This window comes from Phyllobates terribilis, unplaced genomic scaffold (assembly GCF_046119375.1).
Source record: "Phyllobates terribilis strain yellow unplaced genomic scaffold, ASM4611937v1 Scaffold_5__5_contigs__length_657084704, whole genome shotgun sequence".
In the NCBI taxonomy this organism is placed as follows: domain Eukaryota; kingdom Metazoa; phylum Chordata; class Amphibia; order Anura; family Dendrobatidae; genus Phyllobates; species Phyllobates terribilis.
This window is the reverse complement of record NW_027362765.1, coordinates 14,019,602-14,044,774: the sequence shown is the minus strand read 5'-3', so window position 1 is coordinate 14,044,774 and position 25,173 is coordinate 14,019,602. Positions and strand designations below refer to the sequence as shown.

Genomic DNA, 25,173 nt, shown 5'->3' with positions numbered 1-25,173 from the left:
CCTGGGTAGTCATATGTAGGAATCTCCTCTTTACCCCACTCATCAGCCCTCACATATGTCTCTGTAGTATTAATATGGGTCAAATCTTCACCCTGAAACAAATATTGTAAAAGTCACAGACAGATGGAGCAGTCACATCTATGATCAGCTCTAATCCTGCCATCTCCACTGCTCTCATTACACAAGTATAACACATATAATACTGGTGGATAAAAAGAGACTGAACACAAGACCTTCACAGCCATCTACACATCATAGGGGAGATCTCATGACACCTTCTCTCCATCTACCTGATGATCCTGAGAAACATTGGGATCTTCTTGTTTACAGTCCTGAGGAAGAAGAGGACGAGGACATCTCTCTGGTGTTGTCCTCTTACTGGATATATCTGGAGAAAACACATACAGGGACTGAATTAATGTTTTACATACAGATGATTATAGGCAATGTGTATTTAGTCCTGTCTATTACCTGGTGATGTGAGGGGCTGGGGAACCTCCATCATGACGTCCTTGTACAGATCTTTGTGTCCTTCTAAATACTCCCACTCTTCCATGGAGAAATAGACGGCGACATCCTGACACCTTATAGGAACCTGACACATACAATGATACCGTCATCTCCCTGATCCCTTCATAGCGATACTGTTTAATGTCCCAGCAGTGTCACCTCTCCAGTCAGCAGCTCAATCATCTTATATGTGAGTTCTAGGATCTTCTGGTCATTGATGTCTTCCTGCATCAGGGGAAGAGGTGGAGGCCCCGTGATTGGGCTCAGGGGTCTTCCCCATCTCTCAGATATATGGGCCCGATGGCGCTCACTAGAGGTCTTCTTCACTACTGTGTAATCCTGGTTATGGAGAGACACATTAATAAATCTCACTACAGACATTTCCAGAGTCCTCACCTCTCCAGTTCTGTCCATCTGTTATTCCCATAGATAAGAATGATGTAATGTGACGTCATCAGAATCTCTCACCTCTCCAGTAAGCCGGAAGAGGATCTCTAGGGTGAGGTATAATATCCTTTGCGCCATCTTGTCTCTGTCCATATCCATCTTTGATGGATCGATAAGGAAAATTCTCTTATATAGAAGATCTTCACTGAGAGGATCCGATATTGTAGGGATCTGAATGAGAAGACGATGAGCCTATGTAACATCATAAATATCCTGTGTAATAATACAATTACTGGAGATAATAAGGGGAAACATATGAGATTTATTATTTTACAGTAATTAGTTTTCTTCTTTCTTCCTCGGAGTCTGCCGCTGAATACGTTTCTCATAGACTCATCTTCTATAATGCTAATTCTCATCTCATTTACAGACACTGGAATCGGCATTAGCAATACTGCAGGAGATATTCATTACACGTGACATGAGAAATAACTACTTCGTGATGAGGATGACGTCTTTATCTTCTACTACGGCTCTAGAAACATATTTGGCCAGAGTCCATCACGGACTACATCACCACCGGTCGTCTACACTGTGTGCAGAATTATTAGGCAAGTTGTATTTCAGAGGATTATTTTTATTATTGATCAACAACTATGTTCTCAATCAATCCAAAAGACTCATAAATATCCAAGCTTAATATTTTTGGAAGTTGGAGTGTTTTTTTTTTAGATTTGGCTATCTTAGGAGGATATCTGTTTGTGCAGGTAACTATTACTATGCAGAATTATTAGGCAACTTAATAAAAACCAAATATAATCCCATCTCACTTGTTTATTTTCACAAGGTAAACCAATATCAGTGCACAAAATTTAGAAATAAACATTTCTGACATGCAAAAACAAAACCAAAAAAATTAGTGATCAATATAGACACCTTTCTTTATGATGACACTCAACTGCCTTCCATCCACAGATTCTGTCAGTTGCTTGATCTGTTTTCGATCAACATTGCGTGCAGCAGCCACCACAGCCTCCCAGACACTGTTCCGAGAGGTGTACTGTTTTCCCTCCATGCAGATCTCACATTTTATGATGGACCACTGGTTCTCTATAGGTTTCAGATCAGGTGAACTAGGGGGCCATGTCATTATTTTTTCTTCTTTTAGACCTTTACTGGCCAGCCACGCTGTGGAGTAGTTGGATGCATGTGATGGAGCATTGTCCTGCATGAAAATCATGTTTTTCTTGAACGATACCAACTTCTTCCTGTACCACTGCTTGAAGAAGTTGTCTTCCAGAAACTGGCAGTAGGTCTGGGAGTTGAGCTTCACTCCATCCTCAACCTGAAAAGAGCCCACAAGTTCATCTTTGATGATACCAGCCCATACCAGTACGCCACCTCCACCTTGCTGGCGTCTGAGTCGGAGTGAAGCTCTCTGCCCTTTATAGATCCAGCCTCTGGCCCATCCATCTGGCCCATCAAGAGTCACTCTCATTTCATCAGTCCATAAAACCTTTGAAAAATCAGTCTTAAGATATTTCTTGGCCCATTCTTGACGTTTCATCTTATGTTTCTTGTTCAAAGGTGGTCGTTTTTCAGCCTTCCTTACCTTGGCCATGTACCTGAGTATCGCACACCTTGAGCTTTTTGATACTCCAGTAACGTTGCAGCTCTGAAATATGGCAAAACTGGTGGCGAATGGCATCTTGGCAGCTTCACGCTTGATTTTCCTCAATTCATGGGCAGTTATTTTGCGCCTTTTTTGGCCAACACGCTTTTTGCGATCCTGTTGGCTATTTGCCATGAAACGCTTGATTGTTCGGTGATCACGCTTCAAAAGTTTAGAAATTTCAAGACTGCTGCATCCCTCTGCAAGACATCTCACAATTTTGGACTTTTCAGAGCCCGTCAAATCTCTCTTCTGACCCATTTTTCCAAAGGAAAGGAAGTTGCCTAATAATTAGGAACACCTTATATAGGGTGTTGATGTCATTAGTCAACACCCCTCCTCATTACAGAGATGCACATCACCAGATTTACTTAATTGGTAGTTGGCTCTCAAGCCTATGCAGCTTGGAGTAGGACATGTATAAAAAGTATCATATGATCAAAATACTCATTTGCCTAATAATTCTGCACACAGTGTATATGAATGTTTCCAGTCTTCCCCGGACTGTAATCTTCTATCACATTAGATCTCATGTCTGATTCACACACAGAAGTTTGAGGCATTTATAAAAGCTTTTTTATTTGCACAAACACCTCGGACAGAAATTATTTGATACCAAGGTCTCCATGTACAGTGTTTTATGGGGTTTATTTTTGGCCTTAGGCTTTCCAATATTACAAGAAAAAAACAGATATTAGAACATAGATGTACACCACAGGGATGGCACAGGTGCGGCTGCAACAAAACCCCTGGCAGTTTAACCGCTTGCTGCTGTCAAAGACAAATATGGCATCTAAGAAAGTTTGACAGAGTTTGGCTGAATGCCCCTGCTCCCCCCAAGTACTCGATAGTATGGGGCTGCCTAGTTACTATGATACTTAAATGCCTAATAAGGGTGTCTTGGCCTGCAATGTATGAAAGTCTATTAGGCCGGGCCAGAGGCAGCATCCAATAAATTACATTTTAACGCCCCCATACACATTAGATTAAAGTTGCATGAAAGCACTGATTTAGGGGGGTTTGGTCGACTAAATGATGTATTTGGGGGCCTCCCGACAGATGTTGTCAGAGCAGAGAAGGATTTGGCATCCTGAATTTCAGATGCTAATCCGTTTGTTCTTCCTGTAGATAATCCTCCACTAGAGGAGTATGGAGGTGACTCTCTCATACAGACCACAGGAAAGCTGGAATATTTGTGTGTATGGGGGAGTCAGGAGAGATAGCCGTCTGCCAAATGACCGCTCAGCCAACACTTATCTTATGTGTGTGGGGCCGTTAATATTACATGACAGGCAGTGATAATACACCGCACTACAGTAGTACAGTGCAGCACCTGAGCAATCAGAGGCTTGTATGTTGTACAACTGCACTAATGAGCGTTGTTTAAAAAAAGATTTAATGTGAAAAAAATATCACAGTTTTAGCAACAAGAAATATCTGTCACTATAGGGAAAACAGACTCACTGCACAATGTTAGGTAAATCATGTCCATAACAATTTTATTATACTCTATTATCCTATACACATCCTATGCACAGTGATGTAGATATAAATCACAGATCCCACAGCAATAGCTGAAACTGAGCCCCCCTGAGTTATTGAACCCGTTCTACACCTGGGTGGCGAGCATTTTTATTTGTATATGGTCTCCCATGCTGGTATGTGCTGCCCCCCCCTCCTGGTATTTGTGCAGCCCTCATCCTGTCCCCACCATCCTATCCTGGTATGCATGGCACCCCTCACCCCCATCCTGGTATGCATGGCACGCCTCATCCCAATCCTGGTATGCATGGCATGCCTCATCCCCAATCCTGGTATGCATGGCATGCCTCATCCCCAATCCTGATATGCATGGCACTCCTCATACCCATCCTGGTATGCATGGCACCCCACCTCTGAATCCTAGTATGCATGGCTCCCCCCACATCCCTATCCTGGTATGCATGGCGCCCCTCATCCCCAATCCTGGTATGCATGGCACCCCTCATCCCCAATCCTGGTATGCATGGCACCCCTCAGCCCCAATCCTGGTATGCATGGCATCCATCATCCCCAATCCTAGCATAAATGGCACCCCTCATCCCTTCTCCTGGTATGCATGGCACCCCTCATCCCCAATCCTGGTATGCATGGCACCACTCACCCCCATCCTGGTATGCATGGCACGCCTCATCCCCATCCTGGTATGCATGGCACGCCTCATCCCCATCCTGGTATGCATGGCATGCCTCATCCCAATCCTGGTATGCATGGCACGCCTCATCCCCATCCTGGTATGCATGGCACGCCTCATCCCCAATCCTGGTATGCATGACACCCCTCACCCCCAATCCTGGTATGCATGGCACCCCTCACCCCCAATCCTGGTATGCATGACACCACTCACCCCCAATCCTGGTATGCATGGCACCCCTCATCCTGGTATGCATGGCTCCCTCATACCCAATCCTGGTATGCATGGCCCCCTCAACCTTATCCTGGTATGAATGAGCCCCTCACCCCCATCCTGGTATGCATGGCACTCCTCATCTCTATCCTGGTATGTATGGTACCCCTCATCCTGGTATGGATGGTACCCCTCATCCCTATCATGGTATGCATGGCACCCCATCCCTCATCCTGGTATGCATGGTACCCCTATCCGAATCCTGGTATGCATGACCCCCCCACCTCCGAATCCTAGTATGCATGGCTCCCCCCACATCCCTATCCTGGTACGCATGGCACCCCTCATCCCTCTACTGGTATGGATGGCACCCCTCATCCCCAATCCTGGTATGCATGGCACCCCTCATCCCCAATCCTGGTATGCATGGCATCCATCATCCCCAATCCTAGTATAAATGGCACCCCTCATCCCTTCTCCTGATATGCATGGCACCCCTCATCCCCAATCCTGGTATGCATGGCACCCCTCACCCCCATCCTGGTATGCATGGCACGCCTCATCCCCATCCTGGTATGCATGGCACGCCTCATCCCCATCCTGGTATGCATGGCACGCCTCATCCCCATCCTGGTATGCATGGCACGCCTCATCCCCAATCCTGGTATGCATGGCACCCCTCACCCCCAATCCTGGTATGCATGGCACCCCTCACCCCCAATCCTGGTATGTATGGCACCCCTCATCCTGGTATGCATGGCTCCCTCATACCCAATCCTGGTATGCATGGCCCCCTCAACCTTATCCTGGTATGAATGAGCCCCTCACCCCCATCCTGGTATGCATGGCACTCCTCATCTCTATCCTGGTATGTATGGTACCCCTCATCCTGGTATGGATGGTACCCCTCATCCCTATCATGGTATGCATGGCACCCCATCCCTCATCCTGGTATGCATGGTACCCCTATCCGAATCCTGGTATGCATGACCCCCCCACCTCCGAATCCTAGTATGCATGGCTCCCCCCACATCCCTATCCTGGTACGCATGGCACCCCTCATCCCTCTACTGGTATGGATGGCACCCCTCATCCCCAATCCTGGTATGCATGGCACCCCTCATCCCCAATCCTGGTATGCATGGCATCCATCATCCCCAATCCTAGTATAAATGGCACCCCTCATCCCTTCTCCTGATATGCATGGCACCCCTCATCCCCAATCCTGGTATGCATGGCACCCCTCACCCCCATCCTGGTATGCATGGCACGCCTCATCCCCATCCTGGTATGCATGGCACGCCTCATCCCCATCCTGGTATGCATGGCACGCCTCATCCCCATCCTGGTATGCATGGCACGCCTCATCCCCAATCCTGGTATGCATGGCACCCCTCACCCCCAATCCTGGTATGCATGGCACCCCTCACCCCCAATCCTGGTATGTATGGCACCCCTCATCCTGGTATGCATGGCTCCCTCATACCCAATCCTGGTATGCATGGCCCCCTCAACCTTATCCTGGTATGAATGAGCCCCTCACCCCCATCCTGGTATGCATGACACTCCTCATCTCTATCCTGGTATGTATGGTACCCCTCATCCTGGTATGCATGGCACCCCATCCCTCATCCAGGTATGCATAGTACCCCTATCCGAATCCTGGTATGCATGACCCCCCCACCTCCGAATCCTAGTATGCATGGCTCCCCCCACATCCCTATCCTGGTATGCATGGCACCCCTCATCCCTCTACTGGTATGCATGGCACCCCTCATCCCCAATCCTGGTATGCATGGCACCCCTCATCCCCAATCCTGGTATGCATGGCATCCATCATGCCCAATCCTAGTATAAATGGCACCCCTCATTCCTTCTCCTGGTATGCATGGCACCCCTCATCCCCAATCCTGGTATGCATGGCACCCCTCACCCCCATCCTGGTATGCATGGCACGCCTCATCCCCATCCTGGTATGCATGGCACGCCTCATCCCCATCCTGGTATGCATGGCACCCCTCATCCCCAATCCTGTTATGCATGGCACCCCTCATCCCCGATCCTGCTATGCATGGCACCCATCATCCCCAATCCTGGTATGCATGGCACCCCTCATCCCCAATCCTGGTATGCATGGCACCCCTCATCCTCAATCCTGGTATGCATGGCACCCCTCATCCCCAATCCTGCTATGCATGGCACCCCTCATCCCTTCTCCTCATATGCATGGCACCCCTCATCCCCAATCCTGGTATGCATGGCACCCCTCATTCCAATCCTGGTATGTATGGTACCCAATCCATCATTCTGGTATACATGGCACCCCTCATCCCCAATCCTGGTATGTGGGGCACCCCTCATCCCCAATCCTGGTATGTATGGTACCCAATCCATCATTCTGGTATACATGGCACTCCTCATTCTTCAATTCTGGTATGCATGGCACCCCATCTCTTATCCTGGTATGCATGACACCCCATCCCTTATCCTGGTATGCATGGTACCCCTCATCCCTATTCTGGTATGCTTGGCACCCCTCATCCCCCAATCCTGGTATGTATGGTTCCCTCATCCCCCAATCCTGGTATGCATGGCACCCTTCAATCCCCAATCCTGGTATGTATGGCACCCCTCATCCCCCAATCCTGGTATGTATTGCACCCCTCATCCCTTTCACGCTGCACACATACCAAAAAATAAAACACTTATATTCACCTTTCTTCCCTGTGCTCCACCGCTGCTGTGTCCTGTTCTGCTGGAGGCCGGGGGAGGAGTGTGGCGCCGGAGTATGCGCGTGCCCATACTGCGCTGTCCGGCGCCATTTTGCTGAAGACACACTGCAAATGGGTCTTCAGTAAAACAGCGCCTGGTAGCGCTATGCGCATGCTCCGATTCCGGCGCCTCACTCCTGCCCTGGTCTCCAGAGAGAAGAGAGGCGCCGCGGCAATGCTCCTCCCGGTCAGGTAAGTATGGCGCCGGAGATCACGGTATACGTTCAGTGTCTACGTATACCGCGATCTCCGGTGCCATACACACTCCTCTTACCTGTTACGGCTCCATGCGTTCTTCTGTCTGGAGCCAGACTGCACAGACGTGTCGTGCTTGCGCAGTCTATAAAGGCTTCAGACAGAGGTACACATCTCCGGTTATATTATAGATATATATATTTATTTGGCGGAGTTATATCTCTCCACTCTGCAGACTGCATGCTGCCGTTGGACTTGGCAGAACCGGACCAGATGGTATGGAGATGAGTGAGGGAGACCAAAGTCAGAAAATAAAGTTCTCTTTTCTTAACAAGTAGAGATGAGCAAATGTTTCAATATTCGATTTGGATTCCGATCGTCGAATTTGCAATATTTGTCGATTTATTCGTCGAATGATCATCGAACGTTACCGAAAGCCATAGGATTCAATGGAGGGGACAAAAAAGACGCATACACAACACCTTAAAACAAGCCCAAAAGCTGCCAAAACACATCAAATTAGGGGTAGACACCTGGAAAGTGCCATCAATTGACCCAGAGTACTAGTATTATAATTATTATTACTATTTCAGCGACATTTACTTACGTGGTGCTTTACATGTCAAAAGGGGTCACTGACTGGTACAAGAGGAGAGAGGACCCTGCACGTGAAGGTGCACAATCTACAAGGGATGGGTGAGGATAAAGTAGGTCAGGGTACAGCTAGTCGTGCAGCGGTATGCTGGAGCGAGGCTTACCGCAGATTGTATGCTTGTCACAAGAAGTGGATCTTCAGCTTTCTTTTTAAGGTTTCCATGGTAGGCAACAGTCTGATATGTTTGAGTACAGCGTTATCATAGTAGGGACAAATCTGTTAAGAGCCTAAATCACGTTAATCTTCCAGGAGCAGATTAACCCCTGCACCAATTAATATGAAGGCGAAAAGCTTCTTTTTAATGACTGCAGGAGTGGGAGGAATCAGATGCTGCGGTCTTCTGGCTCCTCTCTGTCACGGTAAACCTGTTACACCTTGCAAGCTTCAACACAATGCTCGCAAGGTAGAAAGCAGCGGTGGTCGGTCTCCTAGACAATGAGGGCCTGACACCATCATTTCCGTGGCCAACAGATTGGAGATGGTGGATTTCCACCTCTTAGCTGTGTCATGTGTGGGAGGAAACAATCTTTTATGTGATCACAAATGTTGGACCGAAGGCTGGCTGCGGTGCTGAGAGACGGCAGAGTACGGTGAAATAAAGCAGCTGCTGGACTGTGAGTGAGGTGCAGGCGAAGATGTTACGGTGGACTGAGAAATGTGTGGTAGGCTCGGTGAATCAAACAGCAGGCATGTCCGCTTCCATTACAGCTGACGGGCCCTCACTCAGCCTGACTGGAGCAGGTAGAGAAGCAGAGGTTCTGCAGTGGGAGACCTGCGTGACAATACTTTGCATGGTAACAGAGGAGGAGGAAGAAGCAGCGGATGCAGTTGATGGGGCAGCTGATGGTTGTTGAGGTACTCTGGTCCGCATTTTATTGCAGTGAGATTGCCAGAGTAACGCATGTTGATTGCGCATGTGAAGGTTCATGCATGTTGTAGTCAAATTATTGCACTTTTTCCCTCTATTGAGTTTTTTATTGCAAAGTTTGGAGCTAACGTGAGCTGTCTCATCCTTTGCGGTCTCAAAAAAGGCCCAGTCTAGGCAAAACTTGAGGCCGCTGCGAGCTGCAGATCCACGACCGCTGCTGGTTGTGGCTAAGGATGTAGTGCTCCTCGTGCTTGCATCACTCCGTGTCTGCGCCATAAGATGCAACGTAACCTCCTCATCTTCCTCCTCCACCTCTTCAGAGGAGCTACTCAGCTGTGTGCCTCTGGGTTCCCACCAAGTTGGATGAGCAAACTCATCATCATCCAGTGTGTTATCCCATTCCTCACTCTCAGTCACCCTCCTCTTCTTGTCGCCGTGACAGCATAGTACAGTCGAGGGTCAGGAAGATGCTCGGCCTCAACCTTTTTTTTCCCCCTGTGTGGAGAAGAATATCTGCCCCAAACAATTTTAAGCGGAGCTGTAGTCTGCTTTATATACCCATTTTGAGTTCATCAGGTCTGTGTACCCCTGTGTGGAGAAGAATATCTGCCCCAAACAATTTTAAGCGGAGATGTAGCCTGCTTTATATACCACGGTAGAAAGAAAACCAATTTCTATTTTATCATGTGTTCTCCTGTGAGAACACTATCTGCACCAAACAATTAATTTAACCCCTTTACAACCCAAGGTGGTTTGCACGTTAATGACCAGGCCAATTTTTACAATTCTGACCACTGTCACTTTATGAGGTAATTACTCTGGAACGCTTCAACGGATCCCCCTGATTCTGAGACTGTTTTTTCGTGACATATTGTACTTCATGATTGTGGTAAAATTTCTTCGATATCACTTGCGTTTAATTGTGAAAAAAACGGAAATTTGGCAAAAATTTTGAAAATTTTGCAATTTTCAAAATTTGAATTTTTATGCCCTTAAATCAGAGAGATATGTCACACAAAAGAGTTAATAAATAACATTTCCCACATGTCTACTTTACATCAGCACAATTTTGGAACCAAATTTTTTTTTTGTTAGGGAGCTATAAGGGTTAAAAGTTGACCAGCGATTTCTCATTTTTCTAACAAAATTTACAAAACCATTTTTTTAGGGACCACATCACATTTGAAGTCTTTTTGAGGGGTCTTTATGACAGAAAATACCCAAAAGTGACACCATTCTAAAAACTGCACCCCTCAAGGTGCTCAAAACCACATTCAATAACTTTATTAACCCTTCAGGTGCTTCACAGGAATTTTTGGAATGTGGAAGAAAAAAATGAACATATAACTTTTTTCCACAAAAACGTTACTTTAGACCCATTTTTTTTTTATTTTCGCAGGGGTAACAGGAAAAAATGGACCGCAAAATTTGTTGTGCAATTTCCCCTGGGCACGCAGATACCCCATATGTGGGGAAAAACCACTGTTTGGGCGCACGGCAGGGCTGGGAAGGGAAGCACTTTGTCAAGCACTTTCCAAGTGATGCTAAAATCGCTTGTCAACCCGCATGCGGAAACGCTTCACTTCCGCTTGTCCCTGGCAGGAAAAACGCATGTACAATCCGCATGCATTTTTTCTGCCAGGGAGATGCAGAAACGCTCAGGAAAAATCCGGAGCATTTCTGCATCGTGGGCACATAGACTAAGTGAGGTTAAAGCAGCTTCATACTGTGTTACAGCCATAAACACATCTTTTATCGTGGGCTCATTATGCTGAGCTGTATTATGGTGGGAAGCAGTGATTTCTGTCTCAGCCTGAAGGGCACAGGAATTTGCAGAGACCTTATCAGTGTTATTGAATTCCTCTGAGTGCACAGAGAAAGGATTAGACACCTCAATGATTTGTGTCTGTACCTTATTGCCAGTGCAGGCTCCTGTGCTTGGAGCTCTAAGAAATCCAGCCAGCCTCAGTGCTGTGCCTGCTGACACTGACTTCCCTGTTCTGGTACCTGCTGCAGAGGAGCCTGCGCCATCTTGGATGCTTCCATTCCCTCCTGCTGCTGCTCCCCATCGTCTTGCTGCTGCTCCTCCGGCCATGATCTCTCCTCCTATGCACACCAGTAAGTGCTAGGACATGTATAGAATGGGTAATATCGCTTTTTATGAAGTTAGGGGCCCAGTGGATCCTCCAGCAGGCTAGTTATCCCAGGAGCTCTTCTAGCACACTTCCACTCACATGTCCGGCCAGGCCACGCCCCCTCAAAGATTGTTTCATCCTACACATGACAAAGCTAAGAGGTTAAACTCCACCATCTCCAAACTGTTGGCCACGGAAATGGTGTTGTTAGGCCCTAATTTTTTTCATTGTGAACACTCCTGATTGTGTTCCCATCTGCTGGGTTGGCTGTAGTGGAAGAGGTGTCTGTCCCCATTTTAATACTTATACTCAATTTAACCCCTTTAAAGCCCATGACGTACTAATATGCGTCTGTGCTTTAAGAGCCTGACCCGTATTAGTACGTCATCGCGATCGCGCGCGCACACAGCTGACACCCGGTACTATGTGCAGGGAGCGGTCCCACACCGCTCCCAGCACATTAACCCCCGCAATGCTGCGATTGAAGTCGATCGCAGCATTGCGGTGGCAAGGGGAGGTGATCGCAGATACTCACCTCCTCTTCCCGCCTCCCGCGATGTCTGCCGCGGCTTCCCGGGTGTTGCCATGACGACCCGATGTCTTCATGACAACATCCGGGTCACCAGACAACAGGAAGATTGTTTGGACATGCGCAGTGCATCTCCAAAACTATCTTCTCCCTGTCCAGTGCTGACAGCCTGCATGGCTTGGAACCCCCAGGTGCTTCACAAATTGATTCGTAAAAATGAAAAAGTGTTTTTTTTTCCACTTTTTCATTTTTACGAATCAATTTGTGAACCACCTGGGGCTTCCAATTGCTCACTATGCATCTAGATAGGTGCCTTGGGGGGTCTAGTTTCCAAAATGGGGTCACTTGTGGGGGAGTTCCAATGTTTAGGCACACAGGGGCTCTCCAAACGCAACATGGTGTCCGCTAACAATTTGACCCGATTTTCCATTCAATTTGTTAGCGGACACCATGTGACCGTAAAAGAATGGTAAAAAATAAAAAAATAAATATTATACTTACCTTCTGATGGCCCCCGGTGTCCTTATCTGATCTGTCCTGGCTTGCCGGCAGATCGCGGTGGTCAAAAGGACCTGCCATGACATCAAACACAGAGATGCCATCCTTAAGGCTGCCTGTGATGTGATTTCTATTAATGGCCAAAGAATTTCCTTTTTTCCGGATTACTCCACTGAAGTTTCAAAACGTAGGGCGCAGTTTCTTGATGGAAAACGAAGGCTACGTAGTCTGCAAACCTCATACTCCATGATTTACCCTGCGAAACTTAGAGTGGCGGCTCTGGGAGAAACTTTCTTTTTTGCACATCCAAAAGGCGCACTCCGTTAGATTGATCTGAATGAGCAGAGGATCCGTCAAAATCAGTAACTTTGAACCTGGATAATTAAAGATATATACCACCGGAGTTTCCCGATTGACTATTGGGGTCATATCCCTTACTGCCTAGCCCACGGCCCAGTGGACACAACTATCCTGAGCTATATCCCAATATTTCAGGCCCCCAGGAAGTGTTTAACCCTTTTCGTTTTAGGGTGATTGTTCGCTTGCCTTGTATACGGCTAAAGGATGGACTGGTGCCTTTCTTCATCCAGATTGAATGGATGGATTAATGTTTACTTGTTTAAATGTGTTTGTGCGGTTTTTGTTTCTATAACTTGTTGTCTGCTTCTGCAAATACTAGCGGTCAAGCAGACTAAGTGAAAATACTGTAAAAAGGGTTATAAAAGAGAAGAGAAAGGTGGGATACCTTACAAGTCACTTGTATTTTTTAATCCCTATATAACTAGATATAATGGCTGATAAAGTAAAATTCCTTTCATGGAGTTTCAGAGATCTGGGAGATTTGTTAAAGAGAGGGGTGGTCGTGGAACATATCCAGGATCACCTGTCTGTAGTGGTGTGTCTGCAGGAAACGCACTTTAGGAAAAACAGTGTTGCAGGCATGAAATATTCATGGATAGGCCACAGCTTCCACTCTACCTTCTCCACATATTCTAGGGGGGGTTGGCATCCTAGTACATAGGACTATCCCTTTTGAATTGATTCCAAGATAGATGGAGAAGGCAGATTTGTGGGCATCCACTGTAAAATATTCACAAAAGAAATTTTCTTGTGGCAGTCTATGTTCCCCCTTCATATAACAACATTACTTTGAAAAATATTGCTTCACTAATGAATAAGATACCAGGAGTCCCAGTCCTTTACATGGGAGATTTCAATAATGTTGTTCATCCATATTGGGATAGATATAAATCAGACACTGCTACAAAAACTGTCCCCATAACTACGTTTGGAGAAATACTATCAGAACTATCATTAGTGAACATATGGCATCTCAAATTTTCTTGCTATTCTAAGACACAAAATATTATCGCGCATTGATATGGTATTGGGCACAGAACATATTTCCCCCTTGGTAAGAACAGTGGAATATTTTCCCAGAGCGCTATCAGATCATTCACCCTTGCTGAGTACTCTTTGTTTTTCACCCAGGCAGCTGGATTCTCTGACTATGTGGGCCATGAATGCCTTCTGGCTTCAAATTATAGATATTACACCTAGTGATGAGCGAGCATGTTCGCTACTGCTTGGTGCTCGCCTGAGCATCTTACTGCTCGAGATGCTCGGCGCTCGCCGAGTATTTCCGGGGTTGCTCGGCGGGAGCTCGGGTCCCCTCCCTGCATGTTTGGTGCTCTTCAGAGTGCCGATCAACATGAAGGGATTGTCTGCCACACACTGTAATGCCGCAGCCATGTTGGTTGTGGCATTACAGTGATTGGCTGGCCGCACAGCGTCATCAGATCTATATCAGACCAGGCGCCGCCATGCTCATCATTGTCACTCCGGAATCAGACAGTGTAGGGAGAGCTGCTGCTGAGCTAGGGAGAGATATGTTTGTTTCTAGTTAGTGTAGGTATATCAGAGTATAAAAACACATATCCATCTCAACTAACAGTCCTTCTGAGGACTAATCCAGCTGAATAGATATCAGTGCTAGGCAGACAGGCATGGTATATAGCAGACAGCAGTGCACATAGCAAGAGGGTCCTTCCAGTTTTGTCTGCTGGTGCTTTTACAGATATTTGTAGAAATAGGCCCAAGAATATTTTTTTTATCTTAATCCTGATTATTTGCTTAAAAAGCAATCCAGAAAACAGTTTTTCTGCGCCATTTGCTTGTTGGCACTGCAGAATACAGCCAGGTCCTTTCCATATTATAGCGCTAAAAATCCAGCTATTTAAAACTGGGTTGTCCGCCACACAGATCACATATAATTGTGCTGAAAATATTGCCATTTCTGGCCTGCATTGAAATTTTGTGTGTCAGTGAACCTATTGACACTAGTTTGCTGTTAAAAATAGTTACCTACAGGCCAGCTATTTAAAACTGTGGTTTGTCTGTCACACGGATCACATATAAGTTTGCTCCAAATTCAGCCATTTGTAGTGAGCGTGGAAGATATTGTCCTCTATTTAAAATGGGCAAGGCACGTGGCAAGGGATGGGGAACTGGACGTGATGGTGATGGTGCATGCAGAGGCCGAGGCCGTGGGCAAGCTGAAATTGTGCCACATCAAACACCCACATCGTCTCGCTCGACCTTCCTGTCCTAGTTAAATAGCGGACCGCAAAACACCACTATTGAACACAGGGCAGTGTGAAAAGGTTATTGGTTGGATAGCAGATAATGCTTCCAGTCACTTAGCCATCACCACCCTGTCTTCCACACAGTCAAGTCCCAGTAGCCGTGAGTCTGGATCGCATATTCCTCACCCTGATCCTCCTTCCTCCCACCATGCCGAGTGTCCAGAGACAACTGATCCCACACTTGGACACTCCAAAGAGCTGTTCACTTTTCCATTTATAGATTCGGGCCTCTCGCCCGGTCCACTTGAAGCAAGGCAAGAGGAGATCGCATGTAGCGATGCCCAAATATTTGAGCAGCCACTGTCATACGAAGGCGACGGTGGGAAAGTGTCACAAGAGGTGGACGATGATGAGACATAATTGCCAGAACGTCAGGATTAGGACCAGGGTGAAGAAGTGGAAGATGAGATGGTGGATTATATAGTAACTGACCCAACCTGGCAGGAGGACATGCAGAATGAGGACAGCAGCACACAGGGGGAGGGAGGCAGAGCACCCCAACAGGCAGGAAGAAGCAGTGTGGCAGCCTCAGACAGAAGGCAGGCAACCTTTCCCCGTAACACCAACACGACGGAAGTTGCCAGTACAACTGATAGGTCTTCCCAAGTCTGGCTGTTTTTTAAAGACTCTGCCGATAACCCCAAAAAGGCCATTTGTACCACCTGCCAAGCCAGCATCAGCAGGGGTAGCAAAACTACCAGCCTAACCACCAGCAGCATGATCAGGCACAAATCAGCAAAGCACCCGACTTTGTGGGCCGAACCCCAGGGTCCAGGAACAGTGTCTGCAGGTGACACCACTGCTTCTTCCACTGTTGTGGTTGCAAGCCAATCCCCTGTCCATAGTGCATGCGAAGATGCCTCCAGCCCTGCACCTGTCATTGCACACTCTCAACTAACACCATCAGCAAGCACTTCCTTGTCCCAGCGCAGCGTTCAGTTGTCCATACCCCAGTCCTTGGAAAGCAAGCACAAATACGCAGCCAACGCCCCACAAGCCACACTGCTAAATTCCCACATTTCGCGACTGCTTGGACTCAAAATGTTGCCGTTTAGGCTCAGGGAGATGGAAGCGTTAAGCAACCTGATGTCGGCGGCCGTCCCTCACTACTCAGTCCCCAACCGCCACTATTTCTCCCGGTGTGCCATCCCCGCATTACACAAGCATGTGCCCCACAACATTAGCCGTGCTCTCAACAATGCAGTTACTGGGAAAGTCCACCTAACCACGGACACGTGGACAAGTGCTTGTGGGCAGGGACAATACATCTCGCTGACGGCACACTGGGTTAACATAGTGGAAGCCGGGACCCAGTCGGACTTTGGGACAGAACACATCCTCCTGACGCCGAGGATTGCGGGCTCTAGGTCAATCAGGGTTGCCCCCACAGTTTACAGCTCCTGCACCTCATCCTCCTCAGCCTCCATCTCTGAAATGACCACATCAGTCACAAGCTGGAAGAACTGCAGCACTGCCTCAGACAAGCGGAAACAGGCTGTGCTCAAGCTAATATGCTTAGGTGACAAACCGCACAATGTTGAAGAGTTGTGGACAGCTCTGAAAGAGCAGGCAGATCTGTGGCTGACACCGCTGAACCTACAGCCAGGCATGTTCGTGTGTGACAATGGCCGGAACCTGGTAGCGGCTCTGAGGCGAGGCGAGCTCACACATGTACCATGCCTGGCCCATGTGCTTAACCACGTGGTTCATCGGTTTCTCAAAACCTACCAGGAGCTGCCGGATCTGCTTGTCCAAGTACGCCACCTGTGTGCCCATTTTAGAAAGTCACCTACAGCTTCCGCCATCCTTGCCGTGCTTCAGCAGCGTTTGCAGCTTTCGGCTCACATACTGGTGTGTGATGTCCCCACACGTTGGAACTCTACACTGCAGATGTTGGGAAAGATTTGTGAGCAGAAGAGGGCAGTTGTTGACTACTAGCATCAACAAGGCCGTCGGTATTCAGTTCAGACTCCACACATAAGACCTCAGGAGTGGACGTGGATGTCAGACATATGTACCGTCCTCCAAAACTTTGAGGACTCCACCAAGATGGTGAGCGGTGATGACGCCATAATTAGCGTCACCATCCCTCTTCTCTGTCTTCTGAAGCGATCGCTGCTCACAATCAAAGAGGATGCATTGCAGGCGGAGCACGATGAGATGGAGCAAGGAACCATACAGGATGATTACACACAGCCCAGCCTCATCTCATCCCAAAGTGCATTGGGTCACAATGAGGAAGAGGAGGAGGAGGAGAAGGAGAAAGAACAGGAGCTAGTTTCAGGGTGGTGAAACACCCTCCACATCTCCGGGTGTACTGGCCTGTCTCCTGGTAGCACCTCTAGCCTCTGGACACTACGCTGACAGACACAGCAAACCTTCTTGCCACAGCTCGCATTGATGTGCCATCCTGGATGAGCAGCACTACCTGAGCAACTTCTGTGGGTAGTAGAGTCCGTCTCATGCTACCACGAGTGTGAAAGCACAACCAACATTCAAAAGTGACCAAAACATCAGCCAGAAAGCATTGGTACTGAGATGTGGTCCCCACCTGCAGAACCACTCCTTTATTGAGTGTGTCTTGATAATTGCAAAATAATTTCCATCTATTGTCTATTCCATTTGCACAACAGCATGTGAAATTGATTGTCAATCAGTGTTGCTTCCTAAGTGGACAGTTTGATTTCACAGAAGTTTGATTTACTTTTGAGCAGTGTGTATGCCGAAGCCGGGATGGTTGGTGCCTGCGCAGTGAGGCGCCGGAGTCAGCACGTGTGCATACCACATTAAGGCGCCATTTTATTGAAGGCACTGTATATGCGAATTCGCAGACAAGGTCTTTTAAAAAATGGTGCAGGATAGCGCATTATGTGCACGTGCTGACTCCGGCACCATTAACAAAATTAAAAATGTACCAATAAAAATGTTCGCCACCTGGACATAGAACGGGTTCAATAGCTAATTATATATATAATAAAATTTGTCTGTGGTAGCCCATTGAATAAAAAACTACATATTTCACCTGGTTTTTCTTTTGACATTTTGCACGACCCATCCTTACCACCAGACTAAAAATACTGCGGACATTAAAACTCAAAAGTCGCTCTAAAATCTGTAATTATATCAATGGCTGTTGCAGAAGTAACCGGGGTTTCATTTATGAAAATTGCCTCACATTAAGATAGTTTTAGTTGCCTATAGCAACCAGACTGCAACTTTCAGCATTGAAGCTGCTGAGGTGAAGTGAAAGCCGAGCTCTGATTGGTTGCTATGGACAACTAACAGGGTCTGACTGTGAGGCAGTGACACATTTTCTTAAATATATATATATTATATATTTATATATATATATATATATATATATATATATATATATATATATATATATATATATATATATATATATATATATATATATATATATATATTAGATTCACCTCCTAGATCTATGATCAGTGTGAGGTGATTACTAAGGGTTATAATACTGAGGACTGTTTTTTAAAATGCCGCCCAAAGAATGACCATCTATTAAGAAAGTTAATCCAAAGGTTAAGAAAGCAAAACTGTCTCAAACATCTGACACAAGTGAACAACCCAAGTCCCGGCTTGAAAGGATTACTGGTGGTATTTCCAAGTTACGAATAGGGAGAATGGAATCTGGGGAGGGGAGGTTAGTTATATTTGCCTGTACCACTGCTCTACTGATATGGTCTCTAACCTCCGCTCCCCAGGTTCCATTCTCCCCTTTTTCAGAGGTTTTCAGAGCTCTGTGATAGCACAAACCCCCCCTATTCGTAACTTAGGAAATGGAAGAGGATCCTGGTGGTATTTCCAATTGGGAAGCTTCTGTACCCTTCTCTCACTTTGGTTACACTAACTTGTATGCTGATGCCTTCTTAAATATTTTGTGTTACTTGTCCTTTTGCTGTTATGTATACTATTATGTCTTGAAAAACTTTGCTATATGCTTAAACTACCTTTAATATGTGCCGCTGCGATCACGGTACTGGTGCATGGCGGTTCGAGTGCTGGCATGGTCCGACCGGGGGGCGCGCGCAAGTCTTTATCACTTGTGGGGTTAATAATAAAACAAAAAGGTTTGTGACACCAGTTGGGATGTTCGGCCGGGCACTGATGACGGCCCCTGGGAGTTAGGTGGTGATGAGCAGTGCCAGATGATTAACCCTTCCCAACCAGGGCTGGCTCCCAAGGGAGATGGAGCAGGAATGGGACAGCAGGAAATAATTAGCTTTAGACAGGGCAATAACCAATTTGTACCTTTTACTGGAGATCTGCAAACAGTTCCAGAAGCTTCTATGCAATTCACATACAGGATTTTGATCAGACCTGCATGGTGAGGGTTCAGTTTCTCTGCTGTGAGGTTGTGTAGCCTTCCTTCTAATTATACCTCTGGTAGACGATTCTTTGGATCCCCAGGGGTCAAAGGTAAAAACAGTTACTGGATCTGTGATCCCTTCCAGTGAGCAGACAACATGAATCCTGTCAGACAACTCACTTTCTCTTGCAGCAGTGTCTTTGACTCCATCGGGTTGCAGAGCTCCCAGGTAAAACACCCTCTCGCTCATTATATAAATATATAAAGACCAAGCAGACTCACAGTTTAGCACAGACTCTGGAAGTCTCTGTGCTTTAGGGACTGGACCCTGCCTTGTGCAGCTTGCCCTTGCAGAGAACACACTTCTCTCCCTTGCACAGGGAACTACTCCATGATGCTCCTTCTTCATCACACTACCATTACCACTACTGAAGCACCTCCTCCCCTCTCTGGGGGATAGTGCACAACTTCCTGGTTTGGACAAAAGTGCATGATCCTCCAGTAAGGGATCGGGTAACAATGTGCGTATGTGATGAAAACAGCAGAGAACTTATCCCTCACCATTGCTGACAATACAGATAAACCACATTACACGTGCAGGCATTTTGTGGCGCTATAGACACGGACACCACAAATATCTCTCATACGCATTTATATAACCAGTTATCATACCGTATGTAAATTTGTGTTGTACACATTATCTGATTTCCCCTTTTTTTCCTGTATATCCCCTCCCCTTTCCTTAGTTCTGATAAAGGTCTGAGTAAAGACCGAAAAAGTTTAACCTCTGAGTGAATGCAAAAATAAAAATGGAACTTTATTCAACATTGAGTGCCACATTACTTCTTCTATATAAATGTACGGGTTGGATGCCCTACTTGTACACCGAAAACAGTGACTACAAGAGTGCCATATATTATTAGTTTGAACAGTTAAAGAAGATGAAGATGAAATGATTGCTAAAAGACACAAAGTTAAAGATGACAGATTTCCTTTGTATTTTAGGCAAAAGAAAAATATTTTGTCATTTTTACATTTTAAAAATTACGAAAAGGAAAATGAGCCAATGCAAAAGTTTGGAAACCCTTGGAGATTTTTGTATTCAAATAACTTTGATCAATGATTCAGATCTTAATTAGACGGTTAGGGTTATGGCTTGTTCACCATCATCGCTATAAAAAGGTCTCTAGCTTATGCCAAAAAACAGCAGCCATGGGTTCTTCTAAGCAGCTGCTTAGCATTCTGAAAATGAAAATGGTGGAGGCCCACAAAGCAGAAGAAGGCTATAAGAAGATAAAAACGCTTTGCTAAGTTGCCCTTTTCTCAGTTCAAGATGTAATTAAGAGATGACAGTTAACAGGAAAAGTGGAGGTCAAGATAAGGTCTGGAAGTCCAAGTAAAATTTCAGTGACAGCTGCTTGTAGGATTGCTAGAGAGGCAAATAAGAACCCCTCCTTGACTGCAAAAGACCTTCAGAAAGATGTAGCAGACTCTGGAGTTGTGGTACATTGTTCTGCTGTTCAGTGACACCTGCACAAATATGGCCTTCATGGAAGAATCATCAGAAGAAAACCTCACCATAAAATTCAGCATCAGAAGTATGCAAATGAACATCTAAAAAAGCCTGATGCATTTTGGAAACACGTCCTGTGGAAAGATGAGGTTAAAATAGAACTCTTTGGCCACAATAATCAATGGTATGTGGGAGAAAAAAGGGCACAGAATTTCAGGAAAAGAACATCTCGTCCAACCATTAAGCATGGGGATGGATCAATCATGCTTTGGGGTGGTGTTGCAACCAATAGCACAGGGAACACTTCACAGGTAGGGGGAAGAATGGATTCAATAAAACTTCAACAAATTCTTTGTGCAAACAAAACACTATCTGTAAAAAAAAGTGAAGTTGAAAAGAGGATGGCTTCTACAAATGAATAATGATCTGAAACACAAGTCAAAATCCACAATAGAGGACCTCAAAAGGTGCAAGCTGAAGGTTTTACAATGGCCCTCACAGTCCACTGATCTGAATATCATTGAAAATCTGTGGCTAGACCTCAATAGCAATGCATGCAAGACGACCCAGGAATCTCACAGAACTGGTAGAATTTTCCAAGGACGAATGGATGAAAATCCTATAGACAAGAATTGAAAGACTCATGTCTGGCTACAAAAAGAATTTACAAACTGTTATACTTGTAAAAGTGGGCGCTACTAGGTACTAACCATGCAGGGTGTCCAAACTTTTGCAAAGGCCTATTTTATTTTTTGTAATTTTTAAAATGTAAAAGATGAAAAAATATATAGAAATATTTTTGCCTAAAATACAAAGAAAATGTGTCATCTTTAACTTTAGGCCTTTTAGAGGTAATTTCATCTTCAGCTTGCTTAACTTTTCACAATAACAGTAATTTTGACCAGGGGTGCTCAAACTTTTACATGTCACTGTATATTAGATATGTATGCTGTCAGGGACGCCAGCAACGACACAATATCCCACCGCTGCCGTCACTTTGTCAAGAATTCCCAGGGTTGAGCAGGGATTTGCGAGCACACGATCCCGACTACTCACTACGTTGCTATCGGCAAGCTAGCAGAAAGCGTATGGCATCAAACGTCCGGATTCCAACGCATGGAATATGTGTATACGCCCCTGTACGGTTACTGCTGGCTTCAGAATAGCCCAATTATTATTATTCGCTGCCTCCACCGACCTGATTTGAAATATAACACAGGCCGGGTCGGACGCCTGCGATCTGGTAGCGTATATGGCTTCGGGGGAGGGAATGATTAGAGGACAACAGAAACAGAACTATTAAATTTTATATTTAATATCCAAAAGGGAGGCAGTGTTATGAAAAATATAAAGGATTTTACAAAGGGGACATTTACAGTATAGAAGATACAGTTACACAAATAAAACAGGATTAAAGAAGAAACTTACTATAAAGATCGCTGAGACAATTCAGTATAGGTGGAGGGGAGGTACTCAAGATTTGACCGTTATTGAACGTGATTCTTTGCTATAATAAATATATACACCCGGCAATGAATACCGTCCCCCCGTTCCGCTGTGTCTTTTATGCTGAAGGGAGAGACCTGCCCACACACCCCCTGGGATGACATCAAGTGGGCTGGGCTCTAGCCTTCATAATTTTATTAGAATCTCCACTGCTGGGATAATTTCTCGCTGGTTCACCGCAGAAGCCCAAAAGTGATACCATATTTTCTATTATGAATTTACCTTTCTCCAGAAACCACACACGATATAGCTGCAGTCTGTTATTTGGTACTTTTGCGTTACCTCTCCCCGGAGGGGCTTACAGCTACAGGAAAATAAGCATATTGTTCCTTAGCTGACCCTGTCACTAAAAATATGTGCCCCATTTTTATCGGATGTATGGAACTTTAGTTATTCCATATTTCGTATCGTTTTCAGCCTGTCTGCAGACCTTCTGTTAAATTCTTTTTGATATCCTGGGAATACAACCTTCTCACCTATATGTAGATTTATCACAAGCCTGTGTTAATTGGGTTTGGTAGCACCCTTTGTGCTAACATTTGCTACAAGCTATTTCTCCTGTGTGGGATAATTTACATGGGGACAGCTAGCCAAGATGTCAGCTCTTCTCTTTTGACAAATACTATAGGGGAGGGGGGGAGAAAAAGGGGTTTGGGAGGGAGAAATTCTTAATATTTCTTAATATTTTTCTGACATATGCCAAGATGGAAAGTGAGCGTCTTTTGTACATACAACAGAGCCAGCAAAAACTTCCGAGTGGATGAATACATTCATTTAAGAGATGCTGTTGCTAATGATGGCAATGTGGTGAACATTGGGCGGATGATAATTTTACCAGCTACATTTACAGGAAGTACCAGACATATGCATGAGTACGCTCAGGATGCCATGACATATGTTCGGATATATGGCTGTCCAGATTTGTTTATTACAGTTATGTATAATCCAACTTGACCAGAGATAAGGGAAGACCTTCTGAATGGTAAGGGTCCCTCCGATCGACATGATTGAACAGAAATGGTATTTATTCAAAACTGATCAAAATAATGGAAGTCATTTCAAAGTGTCACATTTTTAGTGAAACTCATTGTTGGATGTACTAATTGAGTGGCAAAAAAAGAGGTCTTCCACATTCACACATACTGATATGGCTGAAGGACAAGATACGCCCTGATCAAATGGACAGCGTTATTTCAGCTTAGCTTCCAAACCCAGAAGAGGACCCAGAGCTTTTTAAAACTATTTTGAAAAATATGATCCACTGGCCATGTGGGCACTTAACCCAAGATCACCATGGATGAAAGAAGGAAAATGCACTAAAAAGTATCCTTTCAACACAGACAGAAGATGATGGTTATCCTCTTTTTACATAAGACAGAAAACCTGGACAGGGAGGATATACAATCAAATTTAAAAGGGTTAATCAGTACACATATTGAAATAGATAACTGATGGGTTGTACCTTACACTCCACTACTTTCAAAAATGTTTTACGGGCACATTAATGTAGAATACTGTAATTCTGAGAAGTCAAATACATTTGCAAATACGCTAAGAAGGGCAGTGATATGGTAGTTTTTCAGCTACACAATCAAAAATGTGCATCTAATTCCCAGGCTCTTTGGGCCAAATACAAAGAAATGACGTCATGGAAGGTCCTTTTACACCACCCGAACCGTCTAAGACACCGGAGAAAGAGACCGGGGGCCATCGGAAGGGGAGTATGTTTTTTTTAATTTTTCATCATTTTTTTTTTTTTTTTTTACCATTGCAGCATCGTAACTTGGTCACACTATATAAATCCATGCCGGTTGCATGGATTTATATAGTGCGACCAAGTTGTAAAGCACTTTTTCAAGTGATGCTAAAATCACTTGGAAAAGCACTTTACAACCCGCATGCGGAAATGCATGCAAAAACGCTTCACAAACGCTCCTACCTGGCAGGAAAAACGCATGTAAAATCCGCATGCGTTTTTCCTGCCAGGGAGATGCAGAAAAAATCCGGAGCATTTCGGCTTCGTAGGCACTTAGCCTTAGACTTGAATTTCACTGCTGACATATTCAACAAAGTTCTCATGACGCTAGAAGAAAGGTGCATATTAGTGATGGGCGAGCACTAAAATGCTCGGGTGCTCGAGTCGAGCGAATTGGAATGCTCGGGTACTCGACCTGAGCAATGAGCCCAATGTAAGTCTATGGGAAACTCGAGCATTTTTCAGGCGGTTCCCCCAGGCGGTCTGCAGAGGGCCTAAAATTGCCCAAATCGATGGGAACAGTGCTCAATTGACATGGGAACATCATGGGGAAGACCGCTGGAAGCATTTCTGACTCCCAGGTCATTGCTGTCAACAACGTTGTCAGAGGTATTACGCCACTTTTAAGGGCTCACAATAAAACATACAAAAATGAAACCAAAATGGATTTTCCTGGGAAATATGTTAAGGAACATCCTTTCCAGGGTAATGACTTGTATATAAGGCAAAATAAATAAACAAAAACCAAAAATTTTCCTCCACACCTTGGGCTATGTTCACACGTAGCGTTTTTGCACTTTTGCATTGCTTT

The 25,173-nt window shown here is 45.4% G+C and overlaps 1 protein-coding gene across 2 annotated transcripts in view; it reads right to left on the bottom strand.

The window, feature by feature from the left end:
- The window catches only part of LOC141270516 (uncharacterized), a 59,345-nt gene that overhangs the window by 8,171 nt on the left and 26,001 nt on the right, over positions 1-25,173 (bottom strand). For both annotated transcript variants that reach the window (XM_073680541.1, XM_073680540.1), the window contains exons 2-6: positions 979-1,128; positions 670-849; positions 472-595; positions 291-388; positions 2-92 (exon numbers count right to left, since the gene is read on the bottom strand). In XM_073680541.1, the coding sequence (XP_073536642.1) occupies positions 2-92; positions 291-388; positions 472-595; positions 670-849; positions 979-1,056 (571 nt within the window). In that variant the 5' untranslated portion in view covers positions 1,057-1,128. The remainder of the gene's footprint in view (position 1; positions 93-290; positions 389-471; positions 596-669; positions 850-978; positions 1,129-25,173) is intronic.